This window comes from Hakea prostrata, chromosome 4 (assembly GCF_041222555.1).
Source record: "Hakea prostrata isolate BN-2017 chromosome 4, UWA_Hpros_2, whole genome shotgun sequence".
In the NCBI taxonomy this organism is placed as follows: Eukaryota; Viridiplantae; Streptophyta; class Magnoliopsida; order Proteales; family Proteaceae; genus Hakea; species Hakea prostrata.
In genome coordinates this window covers 39,612,212-39,624,596 of record NC_142603.1, presented here as the reverse complement: position 1 = coordinate 39,624,596, position 12,385 = coordinate 39,612,212, and the positions used below count along the sequence as shown (strand labels likewise).

The window sequence follows — 12,385 nt, the reverse complement described above, 5'->3', positions numbered from 1 at the left end:
ATATATTTATTTTTATTTTATAATGATTTAAAGTACACTCTTATTAATATCAATAATCAGCCTTTGTGACCCAAACCATAGAGGTGTTGTGTAGCAGAAGAATTAGTTGCACATCAAACAATGGAATTCAGCTTTTTTGGGAGGACGGCGAGATCACGGTTCTAGGAAAACTACAAGACCTATAGGAGATAATATATGCAAACAATTAACGTATTTCGGACGGAATTCCCCACAGCCAATGGGGCAAGGCAGGCCCATTGAAGTACGACTCAATTGTTCACTTCTAGAGTATATAATGGGCATGAAAATTAACTTTTGATAGTTAGCATGTGGGAATAGGAGCGCTTACCTCGAAGGCCCCAAATAGGGATGTCAACGGTGCGGTTTTGGGCTCAAAAGCACTGAGCCCAAACACGGCCCATTAGCAAAATAACGGTTTTGGGCCAGTTTCGATTTTGTGCGGTTTGGGTTCTGGCTAACTAACAGTTTGGACTACCAATTTATGATATGCAAAAAAAAGAACAAAAAAGAAATAGTTAAGCATCTTGTAACAAGAGCCAAAATTCTATGAAAAAATAAAATTGCTATTGATCAATTTTCATTAAGAAATGAAAAGTCATTCAATATTGTAGAAATCCCACCCACCTTGTAGAAATTAAGAACCTAAATAGCAAGTAGTAACATAGAAACTGCAAGCTCATTCTTTAGGCTCTACCGGATAGTCTTCCTAAAACAAATCTTTAAACCAAAAACCCTTTTAAATTTGAACTTATGCTATGGCTTATGATTGGTTGTCTTGAAACTGGGTATTTTTGTGTGAGAATGTTAAATTTTTTCCCTTTTATGAAATCCATATCTTTTTGTTGGATTGATATTTAATTTGAAATGCAAAAGAAATACCTTTGGATATGATAAATATTTACTTGATTTAAACAAACTTGGTACATTCAATTGGACATTCATACTTAACTATTCTAATTGTCCCTTACAAGTAATAGAATGACTATTTTATCTTTGAATTCATGCTCAATTTTTCTAATAGTTTATACCAACTACCTAGTGGTAATATGATGATTCAAACAATATTTAATATTAAACTATAAAACAAGTTGTAAAACGGGTTATAACGGGTTGCGGTTTGGGTTCGGGTTGGTGCAGACTCTGCAACCTTCAGCCCAATTTCGGCCCATTAAGGTTCAGTTCGGGCCGGTTCGGGCTGCAAATTGACACCCCTAGCCCCAAACCACGTAGTTGAGTTGCTATTGCGAGACTTTATGTCATATTGAGCACAAATAGCTTGATTTGTGTCGCTGCAAAAGTTGATGTTGAGACCTTGTAGACTCCGTTGCTACAACCTCGGGCGTTAGCTATTATTAACGCCCACCAAATTTAGCAATCACCGTCTAACTGAGCGCTTGGTTACATCATGAAAGACATGAGTGCCAAGAGTAAATGAGATTTTAAAATAGACCTTACGTGAAACCTCTTTGCCAAGATGCCAAAAGCTTGCTTTGATTTCAAAGAATCCAGAAAATGACACAGCGGAAGAGATGATCCCGGTGGCGGTGAGTAGACTAGATCGCTCCCATAGCACACAGCAAGTGGAACCCATTATGAATATTCTTGAATGTTCTTTCTTCGATATCGATCATGTGATCATTTGCGTGGTTGGACTGTAAAATATCCATTCAAAGATCCACTCATGCTTCCACATGCAAAGTTCAACAATATGGTGGTTAGAGACGACAAAGGGAGAGAGGACTGGAGAAAACTCACTCAGTTTTACCCTTTTTATTCGAGAGATATCGGTTGCGAAGAAAATTAGAGAAGATGATGAAACGGTGCCAAGTGATTAGTTCGCAAATCTGGCATGTTATACAGTGGGAAATTTGATGTGATGAAGAGCCGAAAAGCTGTTGTGTGGTGAGAACCCATCGAGCCATTGGAGTTGGAACGTCTTTGATGTCCCTCTTTATTGCATGTTGCGGGAAAGCCGAACGACCATATTAGATGGAAACAAACCCTGGCTTTTTATTCTTAATTTCTACTTCAGTTGTGAGGAGTAAATCTAGATCCGGTGGGAGATTGAAGATAGTTTGGAGGTTCTTTTCTTTGGTTTTTGGTGTAGAGGTTTCATAGTGGAGAATGACATATTTATGTAAATATGAGGATTAAGGAGGTGTCTGAATAGCAATCGATACAACTTTTGCAATAAAAGGCATCCACACTGGCTTGTTTTTAAGTAGTGCGGTCGTTTGATTCCGAATTTTTTGAGAAGGTTCATGTCTATTTAGGAGGGGTATTTTGGTCTAAGAAAATACGTGCCACAAGTGTTGGAGGTTTTCCTTTTATATAGTAGTATGATTGATTGGGTCGGGCCAGCCTAAACCCGACTCTACCCTATGGACTTGAACCCTAAACCCAATCCTACCCAGCCCTTCCAAGGCTTAAGAACCCCTAAACCAAAATCTACCCTACAAGGGTTCTTCTAAGTCTGACCCACCCTAATTTACGCTAATAGGGTCAAGTACGGTCAGGTTAATAGCCTAATTTACCCTAACCCTAACCCTTAACTTATATGGTTTGTTCCATTGAAAGCAAAAGAACAAGCATATTCTAAAGTCAAATTATTTTCTATCGAAGAATTTAAGTATAGATAGATTGAGAGTCTTGAAATTTTCCTTCTTTTTCTTTCTTTTCTTTTCTTCTTCTTTTTTTTTTTTTTTTTTTTTTTTTTTTTTGCATTCCATATATCTTACCCAATCCAATGATTTGAGCCTGAGAATATATCTTCCAATCCTTTTTTTTCTTTTACCTCCTAACCTTCTATAAAATTATTGTGGTGTCATCTCATCTCCTTATTACTTGAATTGTTCTTGTAGTATTATAATCTTGCATGGTTGATTGAGAAAGTGAAGATCTAAGATCTCCCAATTATCTTCAATAGTAGTTTAAGTCTTGGAGAGACTTGGAGTTTCTTCAATGGTAGTTTGAGTCTTAGAGCAATTGAGCTGAAAAGATTGATACGGCTACTGAAGTGGGAATACATTTAGGCCTTTTAAGGGTTAGTAGGATACTTGGATAAATAGTTATCCATTTAGGCCTTTAGGGATAGTGCGTTACTTGGATAAATACATGGATTAAATAGTTATCCAAACTCAATTTTTATGTATTTTTTAATTGAACTAACACAAGGTGAGATAGGGCCGTGTCAGGTTGAACCGAGGGCTAGTCAAAACTGTGGGACCCATATGACTTGGGGTGAAGGGATATAAAGTTAAAAGAAGGAAAGTGAGAGAGAAAAATAAGTGAGAATGTCAGCTTTACAAGCATATTTTATCTTTCCACAAAATCCCAAGTGAAAAAAAAGATACAATTTTTGTAAGGCATGGGGTGAAAAAAAATGAGTGTCACGTGCTAACAAGCTTCTTAACTTTTAAGGAAGATGTTCCTTTAGCTCATTCTCGCACCTTCATTAGAAATAGTATACTTCTTTCACTTCTTTTTATCCACCCAATTTTATTCCTATCAAGCAAATGATCTAATGAATCAATGAAAAAGATTACGATGAAATGGGAGACAGTGTGTACGCCCAAAGGCAAAGCAGGTTTGGGAATTCATAGGCTTTGTGATATCAATTTTGCTTGTTTATATAAATTGGCATGGGTGATAAAACATAAGAATTCAAGGTTTGCTAGATTCTTGAAAGGCAGATTGGTGGATTCGGTTGGGTTTCTAAAGCCATCGGTGCAACATTGCTCTATCTTGCTTGGGTTAAAGAAGGTTTGGCAGTTTATTGGGAATAGGGAGAAATGGACCACTGGGAATTGTAGAGAGGTAAACTTCTGGTTACATTAGTGACTAGGACAGTTTTCTGTTGCTGGTCATATTAATTGGATCATGAAGTGCTGAGGTTTTCAACTATGTGGGTAGTTGACTGCGTTGTAGAGGGTGAATGGGTGCTTCTTGGGGTTTAATTGTTTGAGCTAATTCAATTTGTTCATATAGCAGATTCAAATTAGCAGGATGTATGTGATCATCAGGTTGCAAGTGCAAATGGCAATGTTTGAAATAGATTAACATGTGTAATATTGTATAGAAGACAGGCACCACCGGTGAGTTGGGCTTCAATAATATGGCAGTCAAAGCTACTGCCAAGACAACAACACTTTTGTTGGTATATGTTACATGAGAAGTTTCCAGTGGATGAGTAAGTGAGGCAAAACTGTATCTCCATGGCATCTCGGTGTGATAAATGTTTAGAAGCTATAGAGGATTTGATATATAGTATGTTGCTATGTCCAGTAGCTTGATGCTGATCAGGGGAAGATTTGGGGAGAAGATTTGGACTTGTATGGTCGACTAAACCTTCCTTGCATGAGATTGCGACTTGGTAGAAAAGACAAGCAAAGGTACTTGCTTTGGGTTTAGCATGGATGAACGTGTGCTCTGTTGCCAGTGTATTGCCTATGGTTGGTTTGTAATAAGAGCCGCTATGAGGGAATGACTTAATCTTCAAAATGGGTGATTCAACAAGTACTATACGATCTAGCACAACATGATTATGTATCAATTTGAAGATCTCACCCCACAAGCAATATTTTGAGGTTCCTTCAAAGCAAGGTTGGACAAAATGAAACATTGATGAAAGTTACCTGGGGAATCCAAGAAGAGAGAGGACTGCTGGTGTGTTTCAAAATGAACATGCAAGGGTGACTAAAACACACCAAGTCTATTTGGGGGTGCAAACAAATTTTGTGGCAGAAGTTGAGGCTTTTATACCTGGGCTGGAGTTATTGTTCTTTATTCTCAGATGTTCAGAATAGTACGAAAGTCCACTGAGGACTGTAATGAAGTAAGACATCTTGTTATGATTTTTAACGATTTTGCTTCAGGTCAGCGTCTTAAATGCGCAGAACGGTTCAGCGGACCGTCCGATCGCGCCAAATGAATACTGGTCGTTGATTGTAGTAGGAAGGGTTATGTGAGAAACCGCTTGGTTTTAAAAGTTAACAAACCGAACTGATCCGAACCGCTGGACCAGACGAACCATAAACAACACATGTTTTTCAAAATGACCAAAATCAAGCGCGGGATTTTCCTTTCTTCCACAAATCTTCATATGAAATCGCTGTCTGAAGCTCTCTTGCTTCTCTGGTATTTCTGAAAAAATTATCTCTCACGATTTTGGATTCCATTTGAACTTTGCAATCTGAAGCCCTCTGTTAGATGCCCTCTTCTATTTGAGCTTTCGATTTTGGTGGCTAAGGAAGGGCTTCGATCCATCTCTTTCTACCATAATTTCAGAAGAAGAAGAAGCTCGAAAAAAACATTGAGATTCGACCAATTTCTGAAGAACTTATTGGTGATTCTGAAGAAGAAGTTATTGGAATATCAGTGCAAGGAATCCTGGTTTCTTCTTCTTCCATTTTAGCTTCACAACCTAACTTTGGGTTCGTTTCATCTGCGATCAAGTTGGTGAAGCTTTCGATTTTGCATTGCTTTCTTCTACATTGAGTTGATTAGCAAAACGGACCCTTTGCTGCATTTTGTAAGCTTCAATCCTTTCTAATGGAGTTTTTTTTAAGCAGTAGCTACGGTTGTGAAAACATAGTTCTTCTTCTTTTCTTTATTTGTTTATTTTTTATTTAAATGTAACGAGTTAATAGAGTTTAGTCAATACAACTCAAAGGTGAGTCATGCATCTGTTTAACCTCTATATGGGAACCTTGAATTCCTCCTGAACCGTCCTGCATTTTTTAGAAGCTGGGATGAAGCAAAATCGCGAACTACCACTGAAGGTTAACTGTTCTCAAGGGGAAATTTCCCGAAGACAAAGGTACCAATACGCCAACTAACTCGCTTGATTAAATGCCCCAGTTAAATCTTTCTACGTTCTACTCTCTTATTATGTCTGTAATTACATGGCGGTTTTCCTCATGGTTAATATCTTACGTATCAGGTAGTGGGGTATTAGAAAATGTTTTTTTTTTTTTTTGGGTGGGGTTTGTTGGGTGGAGCTTGTGGGAGAGGGGATAGTTATTGGTCTCATATTGTATAATCTATTCGTTTTACTTAACCATCCAATTGTTTCAGAATCATAGTAAAGTAGTTGCTTGAAGTTGATGGAGAAATCTCAATAGAAAATCCTTGAATACTTTAGAAGATTAGTCAGATTGGCCTTTTTTCATATGGTTGCGGAGGCAGGTAAATCAATATATGGATATGAGAGAGGGAGACGTCTGTCTCCATCTAAATACCCATTTCAGAGGTTTTGGGTAGGAATGGACATCCACCAGAAAAAGGGTAGGAGTGGGACCTCTCTCTTCAGACTCCATATTCCCCTTTATCCGCCACAAGCTCTAATAATTTGGGCTTGGAAGTAATTCAAAGGTTTGCAGAAGGGGGCGCAACTAAGTAATGAACAGGAAATGAGAGTTCAATTGAGCTGAATAGTTTCTTACATCATTTCATTTCTATTGAGTACTCACAGTGAAATTTCAATGGGGGGAGAGAGAGAGACATGTGGTAATCATCAATTATGTTATAATGGCCGCATGGCCTGGTAGTGGAAAACATTTCAAATGTGCTCATCAATGGGAATCTCCTATTGACTTCATTTTCTTGCATCATATCACGTTGATGGCACGTGAGAAGGGAGAATCTTAATCAGTCTCTCACCACTGAGATTCATAGGGAGGCAAGGGGTTAGTATCCTGGGAGAAAGTCTTTTTCAACTCAAAGCTCGGGCATTTGGTTTGGACTTGTACCGAAGCAGGTTCTTATGTAGGATCTATGAACCTAGGTTGTGTTAATGGATGCAGTGAATGTGGCTGTATGTTCTTACAAAAAAGTTTCATTATAGTAGACTAAGAAAGTACATCATCAAGAGGATGAAGCAGTAATTTGTTTCCTATTAGACTAATATTTTGCTCATTCTCAATCGGATCACACTCCAGTTGTGGATAATTTACGACATAAAAGAGTCTTTCTTGAGCAATCAGTGCCTTTCCTTCGGTGTCATAAACTAACAAGAGGTTACCTTTGTATCTGTAAGAAAAACAATATTAGTGGCATGACTACAATAATGTGTTAATGCAATGCTCTAGCTTTATATGTTGTCCATTGTTTTCTTGGTAGTGAGGTGATAGCAAAAGGTTAATATTGTTTTGTTGTGGATCATTCGTAGATAATATGGCAAAAGGAAATATATTGAAATAGAAAAACAATGTATGACATAAACATATGCATTTATAAAACTTTCCTATTTGACCTTGTTCATGACTTGCATAAACTGCTTAAAGTTGTCTTAATGTGTTTGTTGTCTTAAAGATGTTCTTTAATAATTGTTACTGTGTATGATACCTAACTTTTATAAATGTGTCTTTGTAGTGAGTTGTCAAAGTTGGTTGGAGATGGATGATAATCAAGATACTTTCACGCCTCGAATTGATATGGAATTTGGGTCATTTGAAGAAGCCTATGATTTTTATAACAACTATGGTCGTATTTGTGGGTTCAATATAAGGAAACAATATCTGCATAGAAGCACAAAAGATAAAAGTATTATTTTGCAAAGATGTTTTGTTTGTAACAAAGAAGGACACCGAAAAGAAATAGAAGCCGATGTAAAGCTAAAGCATCCAGAGACTAGAACTGGTTGTGAAGCTAAGATGATTGTAGTAAGAGTGAAAGACGGGCAATTTAAAGTTGATAAATTTGTTGATGAACACAATCATGATCTTCAGAAAGAAGAAGTTGTACATTTAATGCGGTCCCAACGTGCAATATCTAGTAGCCAAGCTACTGAAATTGAATTGGCTGAGAGAACAAGAATGGGGACAAGGTTTGCATTTAATTTGTTGGGTTTGCAAGCAGGGGGCAATGAAAACCTTGGCTTCACAAAGAAAGATCTTCAGAATTATTTGAATACCAAACGCCAACGTGATTTGGCATATGGTGATGCTGGGAGTTTAATGTTTTATCTTGACAATCAAAGGAACTTAAACCCTGGTTTTGTGCATTGTGTACAGATGGATAGTGAAGATAGGTTAACAAATATATTTTGGGCTGACCCAGAGATGCAGTGCGATTATCAAATATTTGGTGATGTAGTTGTTTTTTATACAACTTTTTGCACAAATAAGGAAAATAGGCCGTTGGCTGTGTTTGTGGGGTTTAACCATCACAAGACTGCAGTTATCTTTGGAGGTGCATTGCTTTATGATGAGACAATGGAGTCTTTTAAATGGTTATTTGATATGTTCTTTAAAATTAACGGTCAAAAGAAGCCGAAGACAATTTTCACTGATCAGGATGTTGCAATGGCAAGAGCAATTACTGAAGTTTCACCTGATACACGGCATGCATTGTGCACTTGGCATCTTATGCAAAATGCAAATAAACATCATGGATATCTGATGCATGAAAAAGGGTCGCAATTCTCCAAAATTTTAAAAAATGCATCTGGGATTATACTGAAGTTGAGGAATTTGAAATTGGTTGGAGGAATTTAAGAGAGAATTGTAGGGTTCAAAACACAAGTTGGCTAGATCGAACATATGCATTGAGAGAAAAATGGGCTTGTTGTTATATGAAAGATTGTTTCACAATAGGTGTGAGGAGCACACAACTTGCTGAAAGTGTGAATGCTGATTTCAAACAATGTCTGGGACGTAAACTTGATCTTGTAAGGTTTATGACACATTTTCAAGATGTTGTGCATGCCAAACGTGCTAATGAATTGAAGAAAGAATTTGATGCACGAAATGAGGTTCTTGGGAGTTCACATTCAAGGATACCATTGGTGAAGCAAGCTTATGATTTATATACTCCAAGTATATTTAAAGAATTTATGAAGGAGCATGAGTTGATGAGTGCTTATGGTATCAAAAGCCAAGTTGCAAATAATTCTTATGTGAAATATGTGATGTGGATGGCAGATGAGAATGGAGTTTACATGGACAAGGAATATAGAGTATTGTATAACATAGCTGAAGAGAGCTTAACATGTAGTTGTAAAAAATTTGAAAATTGTGGGATCCTTTGTGTCCATATCCTAAAAGCCATAGATACCCTTCAAATCAAGAAATTTCCTAGAAAATATGTTTTGATGAGATGGATGAAGGCAGTTCGACAATTGGCACTGAGTTGACAGGACAAAAGGGGAAGGGGCTAGTATTGAAGTAGATGGACAACTAAGTCTCTTACAGCGAAATAGGATGATTACTCCTATAGCTTTGAAAATTATTAACCAAGCCTGTGAAACGGAAGTTGGTTATAAGATACTATATGATCATCTAAATAGGATTCGTAAGGAGGTTGAAAATGTAACTCCTGTGCAACCTATTGAGCATCTTTCTGAAGAATGTGGTGAAACATATAAAAATTTACAGCTCAAACCTAAAGTATCTCAAAAAAGGGGATCAACAAAAAGGCAAAAGTCTTGGCATGAAAAAATTAGAAAAAAGAATAGTTCTGTCAAGCCAGTGGAAAGGCAAAGCTCCATTGAAGCAAGCTTGCTACAGTTTAATTTCTTGGCAATGTTGCAGGGTTCTAATCAGTGGTCAACTTAGGTAAATGCATGTACTTTCCTTTTGTATTGTAGATTTATTTATATTTGACAATTCATCTTACCTATGTGTTATTGGATTATACAGCACGTAGGTGCCTCTCAAAGTTCAGTACAAGTTGGTGAGGGTTCTAATCAGTGTTCAACACAGGTAAATATACATATTCTCTCTATTTGTTTTACAAGCTCATTTTTTTGTATTTGAAAATTAATGTTACCTGTGTTGTTGGATTATATAGGAAGTAGATGCCTTACAAGGTCCCCCCCTATCTGGAATAGAATCACTTCAGCATTCTGAGCCGGTGTATTTGTCACAATGTTCAAGTCAAGTGAATGAGGGTTCTAATCAGTGTTCAACTCAGGTAAATGTACATATTCTCTCTTTTTGTTCTACAAGTTCATTTTTTTATTTGAAAATTAATATTACTTGTGTTGTTGGATTATATAGGAAGTAGGTGCCTTACAAGGTCCTCCACTGTTTGGAATAGAATCACTTCAGCATTTTGAGCCGATGTATTTGTCACAGTGTTCAAGTCAGGTGAATGCATATATTCTCTATTTATTTTATTGCTTATACTTTTATTGGAGAAATCATCTTACCTAAACCATTGGTTTTGGCAGTACAAGTACTGGGATAGGTCGGGAGATAAGTGAATCATGAAGGGGCCAAGGGTGCTAGTTGAGGATGAGTAGATCAAATTCACCATTGTAGTTGGATCTATTGGTTATTGTTCTTCGTCAAGGACTTCAAATGGCATGAATGTTTTTGTTGTTGCTCTTCGTCAAGGACTTCAGATGGCAGGGGGCTGCAGCATTTAGGAGGGGTGGCGGTGGTTTCTTGGGCATGTTGCTGGCTAGGGAGGGGCCTATATGGGGCTACAGTGGAGGGGAAAGGGAAGGGGGAGAGGGGCTGGATGGGAGGAGAGGGAGGGGCCTATAGTGTTTAGGATCATCTACTACTGTTATTGTTGCAAGAAATTTTAGAATCTGAATCCCCTAAGCCAGGTTGAACCTGGAGAAACAAGTGGGGCTGACGCTCATATGGCTTTTTGTATGGATGCTTTGTTTGATCATGTATATTTTTGTGGCAAAGTTTTTTGTATGATTTTCTTGGAAATGTAATGATACATTTGAGTAATAGAAAGTCATATTTTGTATCCACTAATTCTTATTGTTATTTGATCTTATATCCATCTTAAAATGTAGCCATCACATAGGGGTCATCTACTAGCCGTTATAAATTGAAACCATTTTGCTCCAATTTGTAATGAATTGTCCTCAATTACAAAATGTTGGCTGAAATTGACTACCGGAATTTGTTATTTGATATATTATGCTTTTGAATTACAACTTACGATGTGAATAGATGAGCAGTGGAGCGCACTTAGCAATAGTCAAGAAACATGATGCCTTTAGGGTTGAGTGGCTCTGGTAGAATGGAAGGAGAAAAAAACTTACCATAAAGACTCCTATGATTCCTGCGTCAAACTCTTCTCCTTTTAAATATATTGAATTTTAATGAAAAAAATACAATAAAAATAGGGTACAACATTTAATTTTTTTGATATATGATGCTTTTGAATTACAACTCAATGTAAAAATTATGGATTATCCGTTGGCAATATATTCCCTGGAGTAAAGCCACACAGATATAGGTACAAAATTAAATTAAAAAAAAAAAAAAAAAAAAAAAAGGAAGAATTAGCGCCTTCTTATCAGACGGACCAGTTCGTCTGAGCATTGTGATTGTGGAGCAATTACAGGGCGCGCCGTCTGAGAGTCCGTTTGGTGTTCCATCTCAGACGGCGCGCCTTCTAGGGGACTCTAAATAGAGATGGCGCGCCTTCTGCAGGCCTTCTTAGTAGAAGGTGCGCCATCTGCTCAGACGGTCCAATCCGTCTGAGCTACTGTGATTCACTAGTTACAGGTAAATCACAGTGGCTCAGACGGACTGCTCCGTCTGATCAGAAGGCGCGCCTTCTGCAGGCCTTCTTAGTAGATGGTGCGCCATCTGCTCAGACGGTCCAATCCGTCTGAGCTACTGTGATTCACTAGTTACAGATAAATCACAGTGGCTCAGACGGACTACCTCCTTCTGATTAGAAGGCGCGCGCCGTCTGGGCATTCTTCCCTTTTTTCCTTAAAAAAAATAAATAAATAAATAAATAAACCTTCCTCAAAATGCTGCACCTCAGGATCTAGACAAGACCTAGCCAGACCCAATTTACTTTTAGACCCATTCCAAGTTATGAAGACCCAAGAAGAGAGCTCAAGTTTCTCTACCCTAAACATGCAATTTTCATTTCTTTGAAGTAGGACACCAGATACCCATCACTTCTAGCATGTCTCACCAACCATCACTGGTTTCCTTCTAGTTTAGTAGAAAAACTCTTGCTTTGAGAACCATTCCCTTGATGCTTCCATACCGGTCATGACAAATAAATGCAATAGTACTTCTGCATTGATCTTCATATATAGGTGATTCAATGATCTCATCTATGCCAATAGTTTAATAATTAATGATGGATTTGGGCATATTATCCTTTGATGCTGGTGGGGCAATTGCAATTTGCAATGGTCAAACGTGGTGATTAGTGACTTCTTTGTTTCATTTCACTTCTTCCTTTCTTGGGCAAGGTTGAGCCCTTACACTTGCACTTGAATAAACTGTCAGAATTTTGTGGACTTCATTGATGTGTTACTTGTCAGAATCTGATAAATGGTTTCAATTTATTATGGAATTTAACGGCTAGAAGATGACCCCTGTGTGATGGTTGTGTGATGGTTACATTTTAAGATGGATATAAGATCAAA

The 12,385-nt window shown here is 37.6% G+C and overlaps 1 protein-coding gene across 1 annotated transcript; it reads left to right on the top strand.

Annotated features, from left to right (window-relative positions):
* The first annotated feature begins 7,415 nt into the window (after positions 1–7,415).
* LOC149018857 (protein FAR1-RELATED SEQUENCE 5-like) lies at positions 7,416–8,516 on the top strand. Its single transcript, XM_089153995.1, has one exon. The coding sequence runs from the start codon at positions 7,416–7,418 to the stop codon at positions 8,514–8,516; it is 1,101 nt and encodes a 366-aa protein (XP_089010121.1).
* The last annotated feature ends 3,869 nt before the right edge of the window (positions 8,517–12,385 follow it).

Coding starts and splice junctions, on each gene's coding strand:
- LOC149018857 (XM_089153995.1), top strand. CDS start 7,416: ATGGATGATAATCAAGATACTTTCACGCCTCGAATTGATATGGAATTT.